The sequence below is a fragment of the Oratosquilla oratoria genome, chromosome 1 (genome assembly GCF_046742065.1).
Source record: "Oratosquilla oratoria isolate Oo_2021 chromosome 1, ASM4674206v1, whole genome shotgun sequence".
Taxonomy (NCBI): Eukaryota; Metazoa; Arthropoda; class Malacostraca; order Stomatopoda; family Squillidae; genus Oratosquilla; species Oratosquilla oratoria.
This window is the reverse complement of record NC_134777.1, coordinates 8,185,903-8,213,402: the sequence shown is the minus strand read 5'-3', so window position 1 is coordinate 8,213,402 and position 27,500 is coordinate 8,185,903. Positions and strand designations below refer to the sequence as shown.

At 42.2% G+C, this 27,500-nt stretch overlaps 1 protein-coding gene across 2 annotated transcripts in view; it reads right to left on the bottom strand.

The window, feature by feature from the left end:
• LOC143032006 (mitogen-activated protein kinase kinase kinase 1-like) overlaps positions 1–27,500 on the bottom strand; it is a 232,513-nt gene that overhangs the window by 87,792 nt on the left and 117,221 nt on the right. For both annotated transcript variants that reach the window (XM_076196467.1, XM_076196476.1), the window contains exons 3-4: positions 22,812–22,988; positions 18,509–19,414 (exon numbers count right to left, since the gene is read on the bottom strand). In XM_076196467.1, coding sequence (XP_076052582.1) covers positions 18,509–19,414; positions 22,812–22,988 — 1,083 coding nt within the window. The remainder of the gene's footprint in view (positions 1–18,508; positions 19,415–22,811; positions 22,989–27,500) is intronic.

The following is a 27,500-nucleotide window of genomic DNA, read 5'->3' as shown; positions in this document are numbered from 1 at the left end:
TTCTCTCAGATTCGGATGGCCAGCCCGAGACCTCTTCCAAACGAAACGAAAACGTGGAATCCACGCGACAGATAAAACGAAACAAAAGGAAGGAGAAGGAGAAAAGGAAAATGTAATGAGGGAGAAAGTCATTCACACTTACTACGCAAGCGAGATAAAACGGACCTTGGGGGTGGGGAGAGGAATAGCCGGCCACGCGATAGAAAACGCAACAAAGAGAACGAAATATAAAGAGAAAAAGAGTATCCGGAGAGACCCCCCACCCCCACCCCACGAGTGAGAACAGAAAGAGGAGAGGAGGGGGGGAAGGAAGGGGAGGATAGAGGAAGTCGAAAAGGAAGGTGGAAGAGAAGAGAGGGAAGGGGAAAAAAAGGCATAGGAAGGCGGGCTGGTGCTGGGGTATGGGGGATGGGACTGGAGCTGGGCTGGGGGATGGCGGGGGTGTAGATAGGACTGATGGGGGTTACAAATGAGGGAAGGGATGCGGGCACAAACGGGGCTCACCCTACACATCCCTCCCCACCCCCACCCCCCACCCCCGGCGCCAACCACCCGTGCCTTGGCGCCGGCCTGACACCCTGCCGAGGGTTAAGATGATGATGATGATGCTGTGGAGGAGGAAGAGGAGAAAGGAGGAGGAGGAGGATGAAGGAGGGGAGAGGGAGGAAGAGGAGGGGAGAAGAAGGAGGAAGAGGAAGAGGAGGAGAAGGAAGATGAAGAGGAGGAATGGAAATATGAGGAGGAGGGGAGGAAGAGGAGAAGAAGGAGGGGAGGAAGAAGAGGAAGAAGAGGAGGAGAAGGAAGATGAGGAGGAGGAATGGAAAGATGAGGAGGAGGGGAGGAGGAGGAGAAGGAGGAGGGGAGGAGGAGGAGAAGGAAGGGGAGAGAGAAGGGGAGGGGAAGGTGGAGGAGGAGGAATAGGAAAGAGAGAGTAACTATTAATAACAAGTGGGGAGGAATACACAAACAATAAATACGGTTTTATGGTTACAGAGTCGGAGAGGAGAGGAAGGGAGATAGGGAGAGAGGGAGATGGGGGCAGAGCGATGGTGGGGGTGGGGGTGGGGGGTTCTCGAAGAAGAAGAGCTGCTCTTGTTTAAATTTCGGAGGCCTGAGGGCCTACATGGCCTTTCTAGAGAGGAAGACAACTCTCGAAAGATGATGGAAGACCCTTTTGTTTGTGAAAAGGGGACTCGCCCTATCCCGACCACCATTTTTTTTCCCCAAAAGACAAAGAGATGAGGGGAAGAGGCCTCCCCCCCCCCAGAGCGGAAGAATTATAAAGAGTCTGGGGCATAGGGAGGGAGAACAGAAGTAGGAGGGAAAGGAGGGAGAGGGAAGGAGTGGGAGAGGTAGAGGGAGAGGCAGGAAGTAGAGAAGGATGTAGAGTGAGGGGAAGGGGAGTATCAAGGGAGAGTGAGAGAGATCCTATTCCTTTCCACGCTCACCTCCTCTCCTTAGAACAGAAGGACCGAATTGTTGAACAAATACATGTTTCCTTTATCAAATGTTTCCTTCTACCGTCGCAACCGTTCTTATGAACAATGCAAACGTCAGGCCACTATAAATATTTCGAATATGGTTTTCCTCCATTGAGGTTTTAAACATATTCGAAAATAGAGTTCTTAAAAGAATATCATGACCAATATATGATATGGAAATCAACGGATGGAGCAGACGACATAATCAAAAATTAAAAGAAGCCATCCCAGAGTCAAGAATTAAAATATGTTCAAAAGAAAACAGGATGAGATGGGCTGGACATGATGTTAGGATGAGGGAAAATAGGACACCTACAAGAATTATGTTTGAATCGGACGAAAGCTGAAGACCAAATTGGAGACCAAGTCTGTGGTGTGGACGGACAGGCGCCATCAGAGAGGTGTAGAAGAGACCCTGGTGTTCACACCTCGATGATCACGTGGCATGGAACGCGCGTAATGTCGCCCACGACCTGACGCTTCTCTGACAGTGCGACCCTGCTTGACCCGGCCTAACCTAACCCAGGTTTTGGAAATTCCTGTACTGACCCACAGGAGACGCTTGGCAACAATACGATTGATCTTCATTGTGTGTGTGTGTGTGTGTGTGTGTGTGTGTGTGTGTGTGTGTGTGTGTGTGTGTGTGTGTGTGTGTGTGTGAGAGAGAGAGAGAGAGAGAGAGAGAGAGAGAGAGAGAGAGAGTGTGGCCGTTTTCCCTAGCATGTTTAAAAGTTTTCAACGATTTTTTTTTATCAATCTATCATTTATTCCATAAAATATTTGGTCAAATAAAAATCATTACCAACCTGAACCAAAACCTAAAATTTATAGTTTCGCTGTTTTCCGCTTATTTCTATTTTCTCTAATTTTATCTTATTTTTCACAAACGGAACGCTTATACAAACACAGGTTACAGATTTTTGGTAGCTTGCGTACGGAAACAGTAGTCTTTTTTTCAAATCTGAAGCTTGCAGAAACTAGGAGAAGTGACTGGCACAACGCTCCCTGACCTTGTCGCCAGTGTGTTTGTGTGTCCTGGTGCCAACTCATAGCACTCCTCGCATCTCACCATAGAACTCCTCATTACACTATAAGCACCACACCCTCTTTCATGCAATGCAGTGTGCACAACTACCATACCATACAACACATAATGGAAGACTGCATTATACACAATCATGCACGCAAACAACACAACATGCACTCTATAAAGGATTTGTGGGAAAACCCAGTTTCGGCTGTGGCATTCCTTTGGGAGGCGGGACTGCTCAGACAGACAGTCTAGGGAACGACAACAACAACAACTGCCTTCGCTTCCAAGCACTACAAAACCCTGCGCTTTGTGCGAATCTGTACCAAATGCCTTTGTTTGCGCCGAGCATTTACGATAAGAATAGGTCTAGTTGGACATGCCCATGTCTTTAAACTTAATTACGCCACAGCACAGAGGACTTCAATCAATGTAGGAACTCCACGAGCTAAGACTGAACCCATGCCACCTGAAAAAAATGCCGCCATCACAAATCTCCTACTTTCCTTTCTCCTTTTCTCTTTCTTTTTTGCCTCTATTGTTCTCCTATCCCTCCTTATCCTTCGTCTCTTCCTCCTCTACCTTCTCTTCCCCTTCTTTCTCCTTCGTCTTTCCCCCTCATATCTTTCGAATTTTCCAAATTCATCTTCTCCTCCTCAGCCTTCTCCTTCTTCTGTCCCTCCTCTTTCAACTTCTCTTCTTTCTTCTTAGCCTCTTTTCCTTCTCTCCTTTTCCAACTCGTCCTCCATTTTCTCCTCTTTCTCCTTCTCCTTCTCTTTCCCATCTTCCTATTCCTCCTAATACCACTCTGACTCTGTGGCACCCACTTGCTGAATAAAATCGCCTTGCGACATCAAGAAAAAAACCAGTAAGTGTTGTAACAATCCTAGAGGTTTTAAATCAAAATAACATTCGCCCCTCTGCCATGACAATTCCCGTCTGCAAAAAGAAACCGCCACAAGACAGACAGAATAAATTACGTCATGAGCGTCACCGGTTAGAACTGGTTGTCCCTCCCCCGGTCCCTTGTGGAACGTTCGTTTCGACGTCACGATGCGACCCGCCATTCCCCCCCGACGCTGCCTCTTGTCGAAGAGCGGCCGCCTCGTGGGGACGTTGAGCCACAGCCACTCCAGCTAAGTAATCCGACAGATGGGACCTTTGACTTCCTTAAGTGTTTAATTAAAAGTCCTGGGTTCCCCTCAGGCATAATTGGCCTAACGACTACCACACACACACAAACACACATACATCCAGGCAAGCACTTCTACTCATGTAAAGTACATGTGCCTCTTCCATACGCACAGAAAGCATCCACTACTTGCACTGAATTGAAATATCAAATGCCACATACACACGTACATGCAGTACAGTCCATGTATCTCTTTCATACTAACAGAAAACACCCACTGTTTTTATAGCATAAAACGCGTTTATATAAATGTGTGCTTACACACATGAAATATTTCTATACATACAGCCACGTTCATAGAGCCATTTAGTATGAAACACTAAGTTTGTTGCTATCTATATTTTTTCTGCGGAGTATTTGCTGATATAACAAAATATCGTAAAACAAAGAGCATTTGCTAATATGATAAAGTGTTTAATAATAAAATAAGCAATTGATCTATAGAAATCTCGACAACAAATCTTACAATTGCAAAGTGAAAATCACGAGCTGAGCACGACTCAAACCAATGTGTACCAAATTGACATAATTTAGGAACCAATGCAACACAAAGCCTAACCTTCCGTTGATGCACTGCATATCTTCTGTTGTGCGAAACAATTTATGTTATTCTGTTAAAATGTGGGCACCATTTGAGAGACTTTTTGACTTCGATATTTCCTTTTTTATCGAATGCATCTCCTCTAATATAATCCATTTCGTTTTTTATTTAGTCTTGAGAGATCTCCATCAGACTCGAGGGTTCCCAATTGTTTATTTGTGTATCCAATACTTATACAATGCTGTTGATTATCCACCCGAACACCGATGAGTAAATTCCCTATCCAGCAAATCCGACTAGTTTTCGGTGTGTGGCCCCGACTTATGAAATTCTGTCTGGGGATTGTGGTCCTCAGATCAAGAGCAAGCTACCTCCAGAAACCCTGACAATTATCAAAGGGTTGGTTCTCTAAACACACACACACACACACACACACACACACACAAACACACACACACACACACACACAAACACAGTCACAGGCGGTCGTCCTCACACAAGACCAGTATATAAAATAAATAGATACACAAAAAAAATCCATCCCCAAACTTACCCCCACTCTCTTCCCCTCCAAGACCTTGCCCCTCCCCTCCACTCTCATCTTCGTCCAACATAATTTCATTCGCTATTGTACGTTGAGTGGGAGGCAAACGCAGACACTACATGACTCCAAACATGCCAAAGGCATTTTAAGTGCGCAAGCGGCTTTCCAAATGAAAGCCTACAAGCTAAGCCACCACAATGCGGTGGTTAAACAAATTAGTATTAAACCTACCCCTTCGATACAATAAAAATGTATTGAATTAAGCCATGACAAAATGTAAAAACACCCTCAGTGTACTGAAGGAGTCAATTCCACAACATACGTTGTGTGTGCGCGCTTTCCGAATGTCCCCTTGCTGACTTTCATTCATTTAAATGATAAAGAGCCCTTATTCCTAACAGTGATCTTCTTTCACTAATCACTATCCTCTTTCACTGACTATAACCCACTTATAACAATCATAATCCCGTTTCGCTATATAAAATTGGCTTTCGCTAAGACTAACACTTTTTCAGTTGCTTTAGTGCCCTCACGAGCGTGGCGGCGTGGCGTGGGTGGGTGAGTCGCGCGTTTCCTGGGCTCTGTAACGCCCTCAGGCGGAACAGAGCAAAATGCTACGTTCTCTCCTTACAAGTCGGACAGCATCGAGTAACACGCTCTCGCTGTAATACACTCTGTATTCTTCATACCTGCGCTTCAACAGAACTGCAGTCTTCTCTTCTCACTTGTTTTTCAATCTACTTATTCGTTTACATAAAACAAATCGAACTCTACTCATTCTATTTGTTTGTTTACGAAGGAATCGTTCCGTTATTCACTCCTCTGGTTTCACATGAATTCTATTTGGAAAAGAAAATGTTGTATATATCTTAAGATTGTCTTCATTGGTCGTCAGTTATTAAATCATTTTGCTCAGTGATGAGAATACGGTTTTTTGAGGTCATGTAGTGATTGTGTTTCTTCCCCGTACTGGGAAACATACACTATGACCGTTAGAACCCAATGTTTATGAAGGAACCGGTAAGGTATCCAAGTATCTATTTTTTTTTTTTTTTCAAATCTCCAGCTCACTATGTTCCATAATATATATTTCCAACTTATTTTTCATTTCTCATCTTTCTTCCTCTTGCCTTCTCTCCCGCTTCCAATCCTTATTAATTTCATATTTCTCTTAGAAGAGTTTCTAAACAGTCTAGTGTCATTTAAGAGAAAAGCACACAATGAAACACAATTCATCTCTATACAATCATTACAAAAGCAATGAAGGACACATTATCAAACCGTACTGATATGGTTTCCATATAGTACAATTATATACATATACATTCATACATACATACACGTGTGTGTGTGTGTGTGTGTGTGTGTGTGTGTGTGTGTGTGTGTGTGTGTGTGTGTGTGTGTGTGTGTGTGTGTGTGTGTGTGTGTGTAAATTAAGTCACTGTCCATCTTATACGTATCGGCTAGGTTCCTGGCCCGACAGTGTATCAGTTTCCGTATATGTTTCCATCGAGCTCCTGTTAGTCTCGATCGTGTTTGCAAGGAATTAAAATGGAAAAGATTATGTTGTTAATAAGATGAAAATATATGTACTGGAGACCAATCAGAGTGTGTGTTGTAATACCATCCTACTTGTGTGTATGCTATACTACCAATTGTGCTATCACAGCGGGGGTGGGTTGAGTATTAAGTTCGTCTATATATAACTCGAACATACATATAGAAGAATCTGTGCTCAACATGCCCCCTTTATAGCGCAATTGGTTAAGTCACTGTCCATTTGTTACGTATTGGCTAAGGTTCGAGTCCTAGACCGACAGTGTATCAGTTTCCGAATATACTTCAATTAAATTCCTGTTAGTCTCGATCGTGTTGGCAAGGAATTGAAATGGAAAAGTTAATGTGATTGATAAGATGAATATATATATATATATATATATATATATATATATATATATATATATATATATATATATATATATATATATATATATATATGAACTGCTGAGTTCCTGCTTGCATTAACGTATCTATCAGGCGATCATTGCATGCAAACATCACGAAAGCATGCTCTGTGGATCCCTGGCAAGCTTCAAAGCAAAGTTCCGATTCACCTCCATCGTTTACAGGCTACCAATTTCAACTATTAAGTGCTGTGCTCGAATCACGAATTGGGGCAATCAGTTTACTTTGGGAGAGTTTAGAAATGCGACCTCTGTGTGGTGTAATACAGAAAAAAGTCAGTTTCTATAGTAGACATTCTGGAAGAAGAGTGTAGACATTTTGGGAGTAGACAAGTACACAAACTTTTGAAGGCAACGATGTAACCCAGTTCACGTTATGCCCTTTCTAGCATCTTCAATAATCATTTGTTTGTTGATCTATTTATACGCAATACACAACCTGATACACTTTCCCTTTGACAAATACATACTCTTCCCCACCACCCACTGAACACATCCCGTTTCTTTATGTACACACACATTAAAAAAGGTCATTGTAACCAATTACTATAACCTTTCCCTGCCGTCCTACTGAATGGATGACGTCATGAGTGAGGCAAAAGCACCAGCCGTCTACTGGGCCAATCAAGCGCCGTTTTTCTCGCGTCATAATACCCAATGAGGAGTCTCGTAAACTCCTGCAAAATCATGCCCCGTAGTCATCTTAACCCTACGACCCGTACCAAGGAATACTTGCTTCATGACAATGCTCCTTCAATGCATTTGCATTGTGGGTAAAACTGATCTCAAGTCTTTACGCACCAAAGTGGCATCTGTTTACTTATTGTGGATAACGTTAGGCAAATTGCACTGCTGTATGGTAGTAAAAGGGTGGATTATTGTTCTATGGTTGAGAGAATTCCCACAAATATGGCGTCACGTGGGAGAGAGAAGAAAATGAACACAATTAATCAGGTGTCAACAAGAAGGGACGACGAGAACCTCTTTTTTATCTTTATTTTTACTTTTTTTTCTACCAAACAGTCGAAGTCGTGACTGGAAAGAAAAATCACCTGGAACTGTTAATCTTGAGGTTAGCTAGCAAAGGGTTGTGACACACACACACACACACACACACAAATTAAATCTTTTCACCCCTCTTCTGTATGACAATTACATAAATAAACTAACATATAATGTAAGCCAGGGGAGAGAATCTTGAAAACATCGGAAACCAGCATCATCTATATGAAGACAGGATCAGATGGAGGGGCTGCTTAACAGGAGACTGGTAAGAAGAAAAGGGAAGGTAAGAAAAAGAAAACGTAGATATGAATAAAATAAAGTTACAGAAGACCGCACCTATACACTACTTCCACTCCCCTTCAGGCAGAAGAGTTTTCGCTCCTTCCTTTCCTGGTAACCTTGAGGAGCAGTCACACCCAACTCGACCATCACACCTTCTCGACCTCTCTCTCCACCACCTGTTCCCGAAGGTGAAGGCACACACTTGGACTCCATTCACCGACACTTGATCCACAGCGCTCCCGAGTCTTCCAATCCGTCTGACCAAGACTCAACCTAAAATTCCCCTGACACGCATGCACGCACACACACACACAGACGCGCGCGCACACACACTGACATAATTTTTGTCAACTATTATCATTCTTATATTGATAGCATCATTATTTGTTTTATAATTAATTCTCTTTATTATGATTATCATTATCAATATTGTCGTTATCATTACTTTTATCATTATTACTTATCATCATTATTGTTATTAGTATCATTATCAATGCTTGAAGCTGCCTTGCTGTGGATATGCTGTGTCTTGCTGCATTGCGTATGACCCAGGGTAGTGGGGGAGATGCAAAGATGACCCGTCATCCAGGAGGAGCCAAGAAAAGAGGAAGGGAGGGAGGGAGGGGTGGTGGATAGGAGTGGAGTAGGTGGGGATGAAATGGGTGGGAGTGGATTTACGCCTTTGACTTTGGCTACCTCCCTTATAAGGGGGAAAAAGCCCTTGGTATACGTATGTAATTAATGCCTTCATTATCTTTATTATTATTATTATTATTATTATTATTATTATTATTATTATTATTATTATTATCATTATCATTATTATTATCATTACTATTACTATTATTATTGTCGTTGCTGTTGTTATTGTTTTTATTACTAGTAGTAGTAGTAGTAGTATCGATATTATTTTCATGATAGTTATTAATATTTTTGTTATCAGTATCATTTTCCTATAATCTACCTGTTGTTGACTTTATCTCTATTACCGTGTTCCAATGTATGACGTTAACCAGTTACGTCACCCACTAACCTCTTTCTTGTGTCACAAGGAGAGGAAGCAGCATTTTTATCAAGAAAAAATACAAACTTCTATGGGTTGCGACCTTCCTACTCTACAGGCAAGAGGGGAGGGATGGGGGAGGGGGAGTGGGGGGGTTATCTTCTAAGTCTTCACAGCGTAAGAGCAAGGGCATCTAAGTTTAGATCTTTGCAACAAAAGCTTAAGCCTTTTCGAGTGAAGAGTAAATAAAACAAAAAGGAATTATTCTGGTTTTGTGTATTAGCCGTTTAGATAATTTATCATTATTATCATTATTATTATCATTATTATTATTACTATTATTATTATTATTATTATTACTATTATCATTATCATTATTATCATCATCATTATTATCATTATTATTATCATTATTATTATCATCATTATTGTCATTATTATTATTATCATTATTATCATTATCATTATTATTATTATTATTAATACTATTATTATTATCATTATTGTCACCATCATCAGTTACTATCATCATTATCATATCCTTCATCATTAGTAGTAGTAGTAGTAGATCATAATCATTATTGCCGGTATATTCATAATAAAAACAACTTATTCTTGCCATTCGGTCATGTCAGAAGGAGCAAGGAGTATCTTAGTGGAATAAAAAGAGGAAAATAATTTCAACAAAGAAAAGACGATGAGGGAAGAGTTAAAAGAAGAACAGAATCCGGTTTTCGAGAATGACTGTAACTGCACACGAAATTATAATTTCAGAAAAAAATCAAAATATAAATTTCGCATAATCTTGGCTAATTTACTTCGCCATTACAAAACAAATATACAATTTTTTTTTTATCAAACACGCTGGAGTCACTTAATAATTATGTTCTTGTAATATAAATATAATAACAATAAGGAAAAAATACTAATATTGTAATAAATAAAATACTAAATATATCATACTAACAACTGATGACGTAATATTCAAAATTAATATTGCCTTTAGAAAGTAAGTATAATAATTTTTATCAAACACACTGGAGCTTAATTATTATGTTCTTGTAATATAATGATAACAATGAAAAAAAAATACTAATATTGTAATAAACAGTAAATATATTAACAACTGATGACGCAATATTCAACATGAATATTGCCTTTACAAAGTAAATATAATTGATTTTTTATTAAACCCGCTGGAGTCACTTAATAGTTATGTTCTTGTAATATAATGATAATAATAAAAAGGAAAAAATGCTAATATTGTAATAAACAGTAAATATATCATATTAACAACTGATGACGCAATATTCAAAATTAAAAATCACACAGTTCCAGTGGAAGAGCATTACGTTCTTTGGCCAACTTAATGATATGGTTTAACGTCACACACTCCCCCCTATCGGGAGGCTAAGACGGTGCCCCTCACAGGCCAACTTCGTACTTTTGGAAAACCCGAAGGAAATTACGAAGCAGAAACTAAGATTTGGGTTAAGGGCACTACACAAGCCCAGTTCGAGGGCTAAGACAGTATAAGAAGCATGGTAGTAAGCCCAATTATCTCTCTCTCTCTCTCTCTCTCTCTCTCTCTCTCTCTCTCTCTCTCTCTCTCTCTCTCTCTCTCTCTCTCTCTCTCTCTCTCTCTCTCTCTCTCTCTCTCTCCATTTTTTTTTTGTCTAAAAAATTATTTTCGCTTTGCACGTCTGAACTGCCTGACCGAACGACCAAGGCAAACTTAAAGACCATTACGTTACAATCAAATATGTTTACAATTGCAATACAGTAATAATAATGACGACATTCAAGCAACCTTTGGTCAGCCAATCATCAGTTAACGATACTGGATAGGGCAGTGGTTTTTCTCAACTGTGTAATTGTATGTGTGTGTGTGTGTGTGTGTGTGTGTGTGTGTGTGTGTGTGTGTGTGTGTGTGTGTGTGTGTGTGTGTGTGTGTGTGTGTGTGTGTGTGTATGCACGCGTGTGTGATTTGATTTAACACCAAACTCCCCCTCTGAGAGAAGGTTAGGACGATGCCTATTGATGACCTTTCATAAATCAGGGAACTTAATGTAGTATAATATATACCCTTACTACAAAGTAACTATACCACCAAGACCAACGGGCTACCGAACACAATTAAGCTTAAATTAGGAATTTATAAAAGATACATCCAATTCTGCAGCCCCCGCTTCTCCTAGGAAAATGATAATTCTCATAAACACAAATAAAGACATCTACGTGGGGTCTGCTGGACGCTTGGGACCAGACGATCGCTCCACAAAGAAGTTCCAAGAATGGAAGACCTGGTTTCATAGACCTCACCCTTCCCGCTGAGGCAGTCTCAGACAGAGTCCAGCCTCTGTGCCTCCGTAATGAAGCAGCATACACATACGATACAGCTCACGAAGGAAATAGGCAAGAATTGGTTTACTAATAGGATGGTCGACGAAAGGAATAGACTTAGTAACCATGTAGTAAGCGCTGAAACTATCAGTTGTTTTGAGAAACGATTAGACAACTTTATGGATGGGGATGACAGGTGGTGATGGATACGGGCCTGCCTAGTGTAGGTCTTATGGTCTCTTGCAGTCTCCTTCATTCTTATACTCTTATGTTCTCACGAAGCACCTCAAGACGACTGACACGCGGCACGAGCGCGAACACCGTGACAAAGAGCTACTGTGGAGCTAAACTTAGCCCCTAAAGTGATATTCAATACAGCTGCTGAGAGCGTAACTTCCAGATTCTTCCACCACTTTGTAATCTCTACCTCTTCCCCTCCCCTCCCTTCCCCTCCCTCCTTCCCTCCCTAATTCACTCTTTCATTCCCTCCTTCTCTATTTTCCTCACTCTCTCTTTGGAGGGGCACGTTCCCAAATACTTTGCTGAAAATTTACTATTGACGAATATCACGTATAATACTACAAATAAAAAGAATATAATATGATAATGATAATAATTAGAATAATATCAACAACTATAGTTATAATAATAATAATAATAATAATAATAATAATAATAATAATAATAATAATAATAATAATAATAATAATAACAACAACACTGATAATAATAATGATAATAATAAAAATAATAATAATAATAATAATAATAATAATAATAATAATAATAATAATAATAATAATAATAATAATAATAATAATAATAATAATAATGACAATAATAGTAATAGTAACAAGGATAATAATGATGATAATAAAGATGATAATAATATTCATGATGACATTTATATCAAACGAGATTTAACAACAGAAGTGACACTAACATAAAAACAAGTCGATCTTGAGATCTGTCACAACAAGGTATCGAAACAAGAGAGAGAGAGAGAGAGAGAGAGAGAGAGAGAGGGGGGGGGAGAGGGGGGAGAGAGAGGGAGAGAGAGAGAGAGAGAGAGTGAGAGAGAGATAGAGAGAGATAGAGAGAGAGAGAGAGAGAGAGAGAGAGAGAGAGAGAGAGAGAGAGAGAGAGAGAGAGACAGAGCGGGAAAGGAAGAAATGAAAAGTGGGAGAGGAAGGCGAGGACAAAGGGGAGGAGGGGGGAAGAGGGGGAGGAAGGGGTGAAGAAAGAGAAGGAAGAGGAGAAAGAAAGGAAGGAGGAAGGGAAGGAGGAAAGAAAGGAGGAAGGGAAGGAGGAAAGAAAGGAGGAAGGGAAGGAGGAAGGGGAAGAGGATGAGAAGGAAGGACAGGAAGGGGAAGAGGAAGGAGATGAGGAAGGAGATGAGGAAGAAGAGTAGGAAGGGGAGGAGTAAAGGGTGGGGAGTGAAGGATTTTGAGGTGAGTGGAGGGCCTTTATTGGGTAGCTAAAAGGAGAAAATAGTGGAGATTTATCCAACGTGAACGAAAAAATATAATTAAAAAAAGGTTACATGATGAAATATATTAAGTCAGTCACCCTGATGCAAAGATGCACTTACTTTTTTTCTTGATAAGCGGAGGAGGAGGAGGAGGAAGAGGAGATGGAGGAGGAAGAGGAGGAGAGAGAGGAGCAGCAGAAGTAAGAAGAAAATGAGAAATAAGAGAAGGGGAGGAGAAGAGGGAAAAGGAGAAAGAGAACAAGGAAGAGGGAGAGGAAGAAGAGGAAGAGGACGATTAGCATGAGGAAGAGGAGGAGGAGGAAGAGAAAGAGATCAATGAAGTGGGAGATGAAGAGGAAGAGGAGGAAGAGAACGAGTAGCAGGAGGAAGAGGAGGAGAACAAGGAAGAGTGAAAGGGAGAAGGGAGAAAATGGAGGAAGAAGAAGGGAAAGAAGAAGAGGACGAGGAGGTAATTAGGAAAGAGTGAGATAACAGGATGAGGGAGTGAGGGAGTGAGGTAGTTATGGAGGAAGGGAGGGAGAGAGAGAGGAAGGGAGAGAGTGAGAGGGACATGGAGAAAGGGAGGGAGGGAGAGAGAGAGAGGAAGGGAGAGAGGGTGAAAGGGAGGGGGAGAGGAAGGAAGATAGAGGAAAAGAGGGAGGGCGAGAGGGAGGGAGGAAGAGAGGGAGAGAGGAAGGGAGGGAGAGAGGATGGGAGGGAGGAAGAGAGGGAGAGAAGGAAGGAGAGAGGGAGAGAAGAAGGGAGGAAGAGAGGATGGGAGGGAGGAAGAGAGAGAGGGAGGGAGGGAGAGAGGGAGGAAGAGAGGGAGGGAAGGAGGGTGAGAGAGAGAGAGAAGTAGGAAGAGAGGGAGGGAGAGAGAGGGAGAGAAGGAGGAAGAGAGGGAGGGAGAGAGAGAGAGGGAGGGAGGGAGGGAGGGAGGGTTAGTCCTCCAGCCATGTCGGGGTTGACGTCAAATGTCACGCACAACGGACCACCTCCTCCTTCCAACCACCACCACCACCACCTCGGTAAATGTCAGTGACACTGGCAAGTGCCGCGTGACTGGCGACAGCGCCGAGGAACCGTTCCCCAACATAACGTGTCTGGAGCCAGCACGAGTGCCAGCAACTACTACTACGCCAGCGCCAAAAGGACGAAACATATGGAAGGATACTATGGCCGGTCACACCTATCCTTGTGTATATTGGTTTCGTAAGCTCTCCGGCCAGGCCGCCTCAAGTCCCGTCCACTCCTGCCGAGGTCAGTTGGGTCATCTGTTAGTGTCCGGGTTCTCAGTCTCCAAGTCTCCTGCCCATCCTTCCACGACACCACGAAATAAATATTCCTAAAAATCGCCCGGTGGCGATAGCCCTCTTTTATTACAAAGGATTACAAAGGCGGAGCATGCCGACAGGAGACCTTTTGATCCATATCTAGGTCGGATGCGAAAAAAAATCATATTAATAATAGAATAATAAGTAAAAACTATGATAATGTAAATAACTAAATACATAAATAAATGCATAACTATCTTCTCATTTTCGTACAGACATCTCTTCCCCTCCTACAACTACCGATCCCGCGAGCGCGGGTGGTCTATCCTACGTAGCCCATAGTCCATAACAGAGACATATTTCAGCTGAGGGCTGAAGCTCTCCATGCTGAAGGGGGTTCATGCTAACTGAATCTCTATGCTCTGACGATGCACCAAAGGATTTTATTCAGCTGAAGACAGAATCCTTGTGACGAAGGCGTCAGGGCTACTCCTGAGAACGCCTTCGCTATATGGACAAACTTTCCAGGTTTTATTCTGGTTAACGCTAACGGAGAGTTCGCTAAATCTGAAGCCAACATCTCAGCTCTGCAAAGTACGCCATTGTACTAAATGGGTTAAATATCAAGTTTAACCATGTTAATTTTCTTGTATAACCTTTTCATCTCTATGACAAAATTTCATTTTTACTCTGATCAGCTCCATTGTTAGGTTAGGTTAGCTTAGGTTGGAATAAGATAGATTAGGTTAGACTATGTTAGATCAGGATAGGTTAGATTAGGTTAGGTTAAATTAGGTTAGATTAAGATAGATTATGTTAGGTTAGGTTAGATTAGGTTAGACTAGGTTAGGTTAGGTTAGGTTTGGTTTGGTTTGGTATTTTTCTCTGTTATTTATTTGTTTCTAGGTGCAATCCTATCTATTTGGCCTTATATATATTCCTCAAGATATTTTCTTACCCACTTAATAATTTCTCTATTCCCATCTCCTATTCCCTCGTGTTTCTTAGTACCAAGGGCCAGAGAAAGATGGTTTGATTACTGTGAACTATCACGGGTTTAGATGACGTCACATGGAAGCGTCATTTTGTCATCCAATACACAAACACCATACTAGCGGAAGGCGGGGCCGAATGAACGCGACCCAATAGGATACTTCAATTTTCACGAGACGTCTACAGATCTGCCTATCGGCAGACCTTCTCTCAAATGAAGAAAAACGGTGTTCTGGGACTATATATATATATACATTTATATATATATATACATATATATACATATATATATATATATATACACATATACATACACACTGGTGTGTGTGTGTGTGTGTGTGTGTGTGTGTGTGTGTGTGTGAGTGAGTGTGAGTGTGTGGGTGTGGGTGTGTGTGTACACGTATGCGTCCCTGTGTACGCGTGCGTGCGTACGCACGCATGTGTCTGTGGGTATATGCGTATACGTCCGCCCGCTCGTGCGCATGTGCGTGTCTGTGTGTGTGTTGCCCTCCCGGTTGAGCCTACTATAACTAATGGGAGACGGGTGGCCATCACCAGGGTTACTGGTGCCCGCACGATAGTGTTTATAAAGGCAACTATGAATGAAAGGGAAGATTTCAAGTGGACGGGGGAGACTCGTGTTCTATAGCAGATGCGGGCCATGTTGATGGATATTTTCTTACTTCTTTTTCTTTCATATATATATATATATATATATATATATATATATATATATATATATATATATATATATATATATATATATATTTATATATATTTATTTTTTTTTTTTTTTTTTTTTTTTTTTCCCAACCACAATGCACTTTAATTCTAAGCCATCAACATCAGAAGAACCTTGGAGGCAACATGCAGAAATTGAAACGTGGTACGCCCGAGGACTCGAACCTACGGCCAGCACGTGACCAGTGCAGCAGTGACTTAGACCATTGCTGCACTGGTCACGTGCTGGCCGTAGGTTCGAGTCCTCGGGGGTACCACGTTTCAATTTCTGCATGCTTCCTCCACGGTTCTACCGGTGTTGATGGTTTAGAATTAAAGTGCATCGTGGTTGATAAAAATGTATCTCTAGTCACTGGGACCCATTCAGTGTTGTACATATATATATATATATATATATATATATATATATATATACATATATATATATATATATACATATATATATATATATATATATGTATATATATATATATATATATATATATATATATATATGTACGTGCAACTGTAACATGTTACTGAAAATGCCGCTGAAGAATACTATGATCCAACAGCATTACGAAACGGTACAATAATAATACGTTTACGAAGGCGACAAGTCCGCCATCATGTTCGTTCTCCGAAACCTTGACAGCGAATTGGACAAAAACAGAACGTGAAGAGAAAATAAAACGAGAAGTTAGAACTAAAGAAAAGACCAAAACAATGCATGATAGCAATCCCTTCCGTATGGAGTGGCCGTGCGGGTTAGGGCGTCGTTAATTGCGGCGAAGGTCGAGAGGGATGGCGGTTCGAACCCTGCCACCGGCGAAGTTGGACCAAGGGCATGGTTTAATAAATTCCACGCTACAAAGTCCTCTGTAAGGGGCACCGTCCTAGCCTCCTGATAGGGGGGAGTTTGTGATGTTAAACCATCATCATCATCTGGTTGTCGCCTAGGAATTTTATTCGTTCCTTTCGCTTGAACCTATTACGTAACGACAAAGTTGCAACCCTTATCAATTAACCCATTCCTGCGTGCGTGCGCGCGTGTGTGTGTGTGTGTGTGACCGTGCGCGTGTGCACCTCCCCACAAAAGCGGATATACCTCAGGAGTGTACACATAGATGCATGGACACGTCTAACCGGGTACACAAAACACGACACAAAAACACAGCCCAGCAGCGCCTGCCTGCAACACAAGCGTTCTCTTGCGTGCTGCATCGAGTTCCGGTTCCATCGCCGCCCTGTCCCTTCCCCGCCCTAGCTCCGCCCCCGCCGTGGGCGCAGGGGCGCGCCGGGGCAACGCTCGCCCCGGCTGGTACTCCAAGGGCGGCGAGGACGAAGGCAGCAGACCCAAATGGACGACAAAAACAATTTAGGAACTTCGGTCAGACACTGATAACCTTGGAAAGGAATGCCTGGCCTGTGAACTTGTACAGGATGGTCTGAATGTTTTGTTACCCTTGCCAATAGAGATACAAAGATTACAGTAATACAAAATACATGTCCTGGATTCAGTTTATTTTCTGTAAGAACAATAGAATAAAATAAGAACACTGGAAGATAATGTTCCCATCGGAGAAGCTGGTTTGCCGAATCTTTCAGTGACGTCATGTCGCTCGATCGTTCAACACTTACGAGCAGCCTGAATCCTGGACATGTGTTTTGTATTACTGTAATACTTGTACCTTTATTTTGTAGAAATAACAAGACATTCGGACCACCTTGTACATTTGAACAGTCCTCTGAACACGGACAGTTGAAAACAGGAATCGTTGGCACAACTACGTAGAAGATTTTTTCTCTTCAAACAGAAATTCAATGAAGACGACGATCTGCTTCTGTTTGTACGAAATACGGAAGCTCCTTGCAATGGAGAAAATACATTGATATATTCAGACTCGCTACTTCTTCCTATATTGAACAGCACGTTTGGTACAGTACATGTAGGTACATACGAGCGAAAGACGTGCACTAATTGTTCATTATTTCTGTTATATTCATGTACAAGACGCGTGTAGCCGTAATATACATACATCTTCATACGCGTAAACCTACAGAAGTTGTTATACACAAGATTTTCTGGACTTTGGAAACTTTTAAAACAAAAAGTATACTTATGGCGTTTACAATCGTCACCAAATGTTCAAACATAATTTCTAAATGCAAATATAACCAAATTTGCCAGACACAAAACTGTGCTGAAAGGCAAATGATCACAAATAATCAATTAGGTATTCAGGAGGATTTACATAAAATACAGCAATAGTAAGAAAATAAATAAAAACAAGAAAGATCGATCAAGCTCACTTCCAGCCCGTAGTCCATCCTACAGTGGCATAAAACCATTTACCCACTGCCAGAACAAAATATATAAGCTACGCCACTGTGATGAAGAGATTATGGGCATCGCTCTGCTCTCGCCAAACTATTTCAATTTCTTGAAGGAACCCCTACGGCCCAGAGTAACTACAGTAACCCGGATTCGAGTCCTCCAGGTCACATGGCGGCGACGATTGTACATCAGCAGACAGAAAAGCATAAACTGTAGCAAGCAAAAGATCAAAGCCCATCAGCAAAAAAAAAAAAAAAAAAAAAAAAAATGCAGCATGCAAAAGAACAAAGCCCATAAGCAAACAGAAAAACATAAAGTGTAGCATACCTGCGGGCCGATGATGACCCTGTACTTGTGCGTGGGAGAGTCTCCGCCCACCGTGAAGGAATTGGGCCCAGGTTGGTGCAGAAGATATAGCCTCGCTCGCAGTGCCCGTCGAACCCTCGCCGTCAGCGCCTCCTCGCTGATCGGGGGGCCGCGGGAACCGGGCGAGGCGCCCCTGCCCCTCGGGGAGGTCCCCCTCGGTGACGGAGGCCGCCTCGAACCAGGAGAAGGAGGTCGCCAGTTTCCCGCTCCTGAAGCGCTGGTCGGAGAAGGAGGTCTTTTCCCCGTTGGGGGAGACACGGACGCCGCAGTCGCCGTCGCCACCGCCGCAGCTCCAGCGGCGTCGACTCCTGCGGGAGTTGCCGCAGATCCTCCCGAGGCAGAGGACGCTGCTTGTGACGTGGTGGGTCCTGAGTTTGTGACGGGGGAGGAGGAGGAGGAGGAGGATGTGGGCGAGGTCGTTGGTGTGGTTGGTGAAGAAGGTCTCGAAGATGTCCGGCCACCACCACCACTGCCTCCTCCTCCTCCTCCTCCTCCCCCTCCTCCTCCTCCTCCTCCTCCATTTCCCGGCGACGACCCTCGTTTGGTCGTAGAGGAGGAAGAGGTACGTGATTTGGCGGCACTCGATCCGACGGCCGAAGAGGAAGAAGAAGAAGACCCCGAGACTTTGGCACTGTTGGAGGAGGAGGGCGCGGGGGACTGGTTCCTCCTGACGGCGCCCGTTGAGGGCGACGGGTGACGGCGCACCCGCGGGGACGTTGGGGGTGTCGGGGCCGTGGCCGTGGATCTTCTGGTCTGGGGTGACGGGGGGGTCGCGTTGTGTCCGCTTCGGCTGGATGACCCTCGACTGTTGGCCATCGAAGTCGGGGTCCTGCCCGCTATGCGACGGCCACCTGGACTCATAGATCGCTGAAGGGAAAAGAAAATACAAGAGAATTAGGTTACCGTAAGGAGGGCTGAATGCAGGTAATGATTAGGTCGCATGATGGTACATTAGGAGCATAGAGAAGAACATAAGAATGAAGGAGACTGCAAGAGACCATAAGGCCTACATTAGGCAGCTCCGTATCTATCACCACCTGTCATCCCCATCCATAAAGGAAATTAGGTCGTAAGTGTGCATATATATATATATATATATATATATATATATATATATATATATATATATATATATATATATATGTGTGTGTATGTATACCGGGTATGTATATATATATGGTCAAGTCACTGTTCACTTGTTACGTCTGAGCTGGGTTCGAGTCCTTAGATTGCATCGAGTTCCTCGTCAGTCTCGACCGAAATGGCATGGAATTAAAGTGAAAATTAAAGAGGTTGGAAAGATGAATATCTGTACACTGGGGACCATTCAGTGGGTATAATATATATATTAATATATATATATATATATATGTATATATATATATATATATATATATATATATATATATATATATATATATACATATATATATATATCAACCACAATTCACTTTCTTTAATTCTAAGCCATCAACATCGAGAACCTCGAGGAGGCATACATGTTCTCGATGTTGAAGGCTTAGAATTGTGAATTGTGGTTGATAAATGTAAATCTGTTCACTGGGACCCATTCAGTGTTGTACATATATATATATATATATATATATATATATATATATATATATATATATATATATATATATATCACTGGCTCTAAACGTTCTATTCGATGTATCATTTTGTCTGGCGGTCTCGTAGTCTCCATAGAGGTCAATTCCAACTATTCATCACGTCACCGTCTGGCTCTTCACGCCACGTCACTATCAGTCACGTGACTTCGAACGGAATCGTTCCCACTAACGCGATCACAATGATGAACATTTGTTATGAACAGTCCCATGTGATAAACTAACCAAATATATATCCGTAATCCTCTGAATATGACCAAGAATATGAAGGATTCATCAGACCGTACAAATCAAGTTCTTGAAACTAATGAAATGTTTTTTACTTTGCTATCAAAGTAAAGTTTGTTGGTATTTCTGTCTGATTCTTTTCAGGACGCAACGACATGATTTATTTTTTTATTGCCAACGATATGTATGACTTCATATTTTTTTATCATATCTCCTGTCGTTGAAAGTGACAAGAAAATATTTGTTCAATTAACTCACTAAGTCACAGGACGGAGCGAAGCAACAAGCAGGCATACCAATCCATCTTGGGTGACGAGGGAAATAATTCTTATTTTTCCCTTTACTTTCCGTACAGAATGGATATTTTTGTTTATTTATTTATTCTTTATCTATTTATTCATTTTATCTATTTATATATTTATCTATTTATTTATTTATTTATTTATTGGTTATCACCAGACTTTTATATTCTTTTTCGTGGCATCACTTCGGTGGCCAAAGAATTATGACAGAGTCCCATAAATCTATTCGATACTGGGAAGTATTTCTTCATTTTATGCTGACTACCGGCAGGTTATGAAAGAAATTATGGTTGAGGAAGGTTAAATTAGGTTAGATTTAGATTTAAGAAGGAAATGGGAAAGAACAGGTTTACTAATAGGGTGGCCAACGAATGGAATAGACTTAATAACCATGTAGTAAGCGCTGAAATTATCGGTTGCTATAAGAAACGGTTAGACAACCTTATGGATGAGGATGACAGGTGGTGATGGGCATGGAACTGCCTAGTGTAGGCCTTATGGTCTCTAGCAGTCTCCTTCATTCTTATGTTCTTGCGTAGGTGAGGCTAGGTTAATGGATGTAGGACATTTAGTCTTCGGACATTTAGTCTTCTGGACATTTAGTCTCCGGACATTTAGACTTCCGACATTTAGTCTTTGGACATTTAGTCTTTGGACATTTAGTCTTATGGACACTTAGTCTTCGGACATTTAGTCTTCTGACAATTAGTCCTCTGGACATTTAGTCTTCGGACATTTAGTCTTCTAAACATTTAGTCTTCGGACATTTAGTCTTTGTACATTTAGCCTTCGGACATTTAGTCCTCTAGACATTTAGTCTTCGAAAATTTAGTCTTCGGACATTTTGTCTTCTGACAATTAGTCTTCTGGACATTTAGTCTTCGGACATTTAGTCTTCTGGATATTTAGTCTTCGGACATTTAGTCTTCTGACAATTAGTCTTCCTTTGAAAAATAATTGTCCAGAAGACTAAATGTCCAGAGAACTAATTGTCCGAAGACTAAATGTCCGAAGACTAAATGTCCAGAAGACTAAATGTCCAGAAGACTAAATGTCCAGAAGACTAAATGTCCGAAGACTAATTGTCCAGAAGACTAAATGTCCAGAAGACTAAATGTCCGTAGACTAAATGTCCAGAAGATTAAATGTCCAAAAGACTAAATGTCCGAAGACTAAATATCCAGAGGACTAAATGTCCGAAGACTAAATGTCCGAAGACTAAATATCCAGAGGACTAAATGCCCGAAGACTAAATGTCCGAAGACTAAATGTCCAGAAGACTAAATGTCCGAAGGCTAAATGGGTGGATCCCAGGTTAATTTAGGCTAGGTGAGATTAGGTGAGGTGAGGTGAGGTGAAGGTCAGTTTGGGTTGGATTGGGTTAGGTTCGGAAATCTTTAACTTAACTCTCATCCGTCGACTTTTTTTTCGCGAATCAATTAAGAGGGGGTTTATACGGTCTAACGGTTCGTCGAACGCGGTTCGACAGACACGTGTTTGTGTGAACGGGGTATTTGGTTGTCGAACACGTTGGTTAAACCCCAAATACCCCGTTCACCCACATAAGAACATAAGAACATAAGAACACAAGAACATAAGATATATAGGAGACTGCAAAAGACCATAAGGCCTACACTAGGCAGCTCCGTATCCATCACCACCAGTCATCCCCATCCATAAAGTTGTCTAATCGTTTTTTAAAACAACTGATAGTATCAGCGCTTACTACGTGGTTACTAAGTTTATTCCATTCATCGACCACCCTATTTGTAAACCAATTCTTGCCTATTTCCTTCTTAAATCTAAATTTGTCCAGTTTATACCCATTACTGCGAGTCCTGCCCTGTTGTTTTATTATGATGACCTTGTTTGCATCACCCTTGTTATAGCCTTTGATCCACTTGAACACTTCTATTAGATCACCCCGCACTCTGCGTCTTTCCAGAGAGTGTAAGTGTAGGTGCCTAAGCCTCTCTTCGTAAGGCAAATTTCCGAGTCCTTGTATCATTTTGGTCATTCTTCATCACTTCAAACACGTGTCTGTCGAACCGTGCAAACCCCCGTCTTAAGAGTAGCACCCACCCACCCCGAGCACCCAGCACTCACCTCCCTGTTGAGCTGTCGTACCGGCGAAGATTTGGGGGAGTTTCTGGGGGAAGACTTGGGTGACGATCGAGGGGACTCCCGCGGCGCGGACCTGGAATGTCCGCGTGGGACCTGGCGCGGATCTGGGGATCCAGGACGGCGTCGCGGGGGCGGTCCGGGGCCCATGGGGGACCGCACCTGAGGGAGACAGAGAAAAAAGAGAGAAATTAGATATAAGTAAACCACGAAAAGAGAGAGAAATGAAATACAAATAAATCACGAAAAGGATATATAATTTCGGGCAAAAACAAAATCACGAATAACGGACACTTGTTTAAGTAATAACGGACTGAGAAGGGAAGGCTGGAATTGGAGAAGAGGTCTGGGAAAAACTGGAAGGAGGGAAGGTCGTGGGAGACGGAAACGCTATCATGCTTTGGGATAAGAGTATGCAGAGCCCTCAGACATCTGAGGAGAACTGATCGAAACTGGTCCAGGAGAAGCTAGAGTAGGAGGAACAGAAGGAAGAGCAGGAGGAAAAGGAGGAGGAAGAGGACAGAGAAAAGTGGGAGAGGAAGATGAAAAGGAAGTAAAGAGTAGGTGGAAGAGGAGGAGGGGGGAAGAGTAGGAGGGTGAGGAGGAGGAGGAGGAGGAAGAGGGGGAAGAGTAGGAGGGTGAGGAGGCGGAAGAAGAGGAGGAGGGTGAGGAGGAGAGGAGGAGGAGGAGGAAGACGGGGAAGAGGAGAAGGGTGAGGAGGCGGAAGAAGAGGAAGAGGAGGGAGGAGGCGGAAGAAGATGAAGAGGAGGAGGGTAAGGAGGAAGAGGAGGAAAAGGAGGAGGGGGTCAAGGAGGAGGAAGAGGAGGAGGAGAAGAGGAAGAAGAGTAGATGGAAAAGGAGAAGGAAACGGAAGCAAAGGAGAAGAAGACAAGAACAAGGAGGAAGAAGAGGAGGGGTAGGAGGAGAACAAGGAGGAGATGGAAAAAATAGAAAGAGGAGGTGGAGGAGGAGGAGGAAAACGAGGAGAAGAGGGAGGAGGGGAAGGAAAGAGGACTAAAGCAACAACAGAAAGGAAATTGGTAAAATTATGAAAAAAACTTCCTATGAGTTGATGGAATTACACAGAATACTTGATCACCAAAATCCTTTCGTAAGACATCGATCTCTTGGCCCTGAACAATACAGGAAGTTCGTAACGTAAAACCAAATCATCATCATCATCATTTCTCGATTTACAGACTCTACAGTCCATGCAAATCAATCAGCCCGATCACCTTTTTGCTGTGTATGCCTAGTGTAGGCCTTATGGTCTCCTGCAGTCTCTTTCATTCTTATGTTCTTATGTATTTACGATTTATCCCTTTCTTCTAACCGTCGTCAACAGTTGTCGTTCTGTCTTCATTTAGCAAGAAGATAAAACCTCAATTAACCCTTTCATCGCGTTAAACTACTTTAGTATTTACTTTACATCCTCAAATGCAATTCTATTCGGCCGAGAGAAGCACCAAAATTGGAAATGCAGCTGAGAAATATCGTCTTCTGCATGAAGATAATCTCAAGAAACGTACAAGAACCGTTTGGAACGAGTGATTTTCCTTACCCAATAAAACAAAGTGATATAGTGTATATATATATATATATATATATATATATATATATATATATATATATATATATATATATATATATATATATATATATACAGTATATATATATATATAAACGAGTACATGTTTAAGAACCTATGATAAACATGTAAACTTAAAGGGACAGGTTTCGAAACACTCTGAAGTAGAGTTTCTGTTTATCTGTGGCAACATCGCAACTGCGACATTTGGCAACGCGTCGTAGTAATCACAAGAAAGTGTGGTGCGCGGGTCAACCCGCTACCTCGACCGCCTTGTTACCGCGTTCACAAACCTCCACTCTCCCTTCCTCCTCCTCCTCCTCCCCCTCCTCTTCCACCACATAAAAAAGAAAACGGGGGAGGAATCATCTTGTCAATCATGTTAAAACAATGACTATCATTTATGATGTTAAACCAACCACAATATAACAAAACAAATCTTCGGTTCAATTCCCAGTCACCTTCATCGCGCGTCGTATTCACAACCATTAATAATAATAACGAACAAGGCACTAGAGTAAACATTACATATCACCGTTTCTATAATTCTAATATGGCTCCTGTAGTACCAGACAAAATCAAGGTGATAAATCCAGTATTGGTCTAGAAACGAGTCTTCAGAATATCAGTTATAACTGAGAAAGTTATCTGCTCACTCTCACGACAAGCAGCAACAAGTTCGACTGCAGATCAGTTCCAATATGCGAGGCTCGGGCAGAGATGTAGGAGCGGTCCATCAAAAATTATCTACAAGACCTAAAAGATGATGGAAGTTTCACGTTTATAAATAATCTTACGGTATCTGTAATCGTACTGGCAGGACGAAATATCATTTCAGAATCCAAACTGTCTTGCGAACTTAAACGTTTAGAAAAAACGGGAAGAGAAAGGTTGTCGTCTCCAGCCAATCAAGCCGTACAGAAAACGGGAACTCAGAGCAAATGCACGAATCTGAAGATAATTGTGTATGAGAGAGGCAGAGGGGAAAGCACACGAATAGACCGAGAGTTTATTCTTTAACTAGTTTCGCACTATGGGACTTCTTCGGAAAGAATTTGTTGTGTGTTTTCCCCCTCTGCCTCTCTCACAACCTGTCCAGATGTCGTCACATAATTATATATAATTGGGGGGAAAAGATGAAACAAGAAAGGACCAAAATAATCCCGACCCTTGAAGAAACGGAGGGTGGAGGAAGGGAGTGAGGGAGGAGAAAAGAGACTTGCAAGAACAGTGCTGTGCCCTCGGGAGCTCGTGTACACACACACACACGCACACACACACACACACACACACACACAGAAGAGAACTGAAGAAAAACAGTTTTCCACATAGAGTAGTGGACACTTGGAACAAACTGGATAATGAAATAGTATGCGCAAAAAACATTTATGAGTTTAAAAGCAAACTAGACACTGCGAGATACAAAGGCAGGACACCACGAGCATAGCTCCCCTTCCCGCAAAATACAACTAGGTAAACACACACACACACACACACACACAAAACTCTCGTGAGCTGGGAGTTGGGGATGTGTGCGTGTAAGGTCACAGTGTTACCCATAGATCGGTCATACGAGCTCTGAGCTCTCTTCCGGGAGGTTAATAACTGTCGATCACGAGTCCAACACGTGGTCCAAGACCATGGTGAATCACACACACATACAAACACACACACACGCACACATATAAACACACACACACACACACGTACACATACATACACACACACACACACACACACACACACACACACACACACACACACACACACACACACACAAACACACACACAAACAACGTCAACGACACCAAGCATCCCAGTTCACTCGACCATTTGCTCGTTCTTTGTGTACACTTGCCATCACGACGACCCTCGCACGCCAAATGCCACATCCCTGCCCTCACAGCATGCAACCATGAAACGAAACGAATGAAGCCCAAACGGGGACAATAATTCCTCGCTAAAGGACATCATCACGATACTGAATATTATTCACTGAAAGGGAATAAAAACAAAACAAAAAGACGCGAAATGGCGGGTCGGTCTTGTGAAGAGAAGTTTCGCATGCAAACAAGCGAAGTACGCTTAGCGCAGTCGACATCTGAGTTCATGGACGACGACTTGAATCCGCAGAAGAAAAATGATTTGGCAACGACGTCTGGCTCCAGGGGGAAATTATATATATTCTGAGTTCTCATTTATTTCTTTCTCTGCTCTGAGTGAAGGATCCAACCGACAGGGTGGGGTTCTCTTAACGCATCAGGACACATCAAACATTTCACTCTTCACTCTACCGAAAGCAAAGTACAGCCAATGGCTTCCCAGTTTGTATCGTAATAACCTCCACAAACTTCCTAAAGCCATCAATTATCTGACGCCGAATATAGTATGATAATACACGAGTATATCTATATGTTATGACAACAAGACTAGTGTGTGGAGTTGTGAGTGTGCATATCAAACAAGCACACACGCATAAATATGTACAAGCGAGTCAGGGAGAACTCAGACATGGCCACTCTGATAGTAATTGCGTAAGCAATGAGTGAATGGGTTTCTCAGCAGTGTGTGTGTGTGTGTGTGTGTGTGTGTGTGTGTGTGTGTGTGTGTGTGTGTGTGTGTGTGTGTGTGTGTGTGTGTGTGTGTGTGTGTGTGTGTGTGTGTGTGTGTGTGTTTTCACAATATCAACACACACACACACACGACTCGACGGCGCAGTGGTATCGATCGCGGCCGCCACTAAGGCGATCCTAATTCGACTCCTGCCCAGGGATGAAATAATTTCAGTATCGTCACTCCAACTCTCGTGGGCGGGTAGTTGGGTGTGTGTGTACGTGTAAGGTCACAACATTACCCATAGATCAATCATATATGAGTTTTGAGCTCTCATCTGGGAGGGTAATAACTGTCAATCATAAGTCCAACACGTGATCTAAGGCCATGGTCAATCACACACACACACACACACACACACACACACACACACACACACACACACACACACACACACACACACACACACACACACACACACACACACACACACACACACGGTAATTTTGTGTTTGTTCATATTTTCTTGTCAT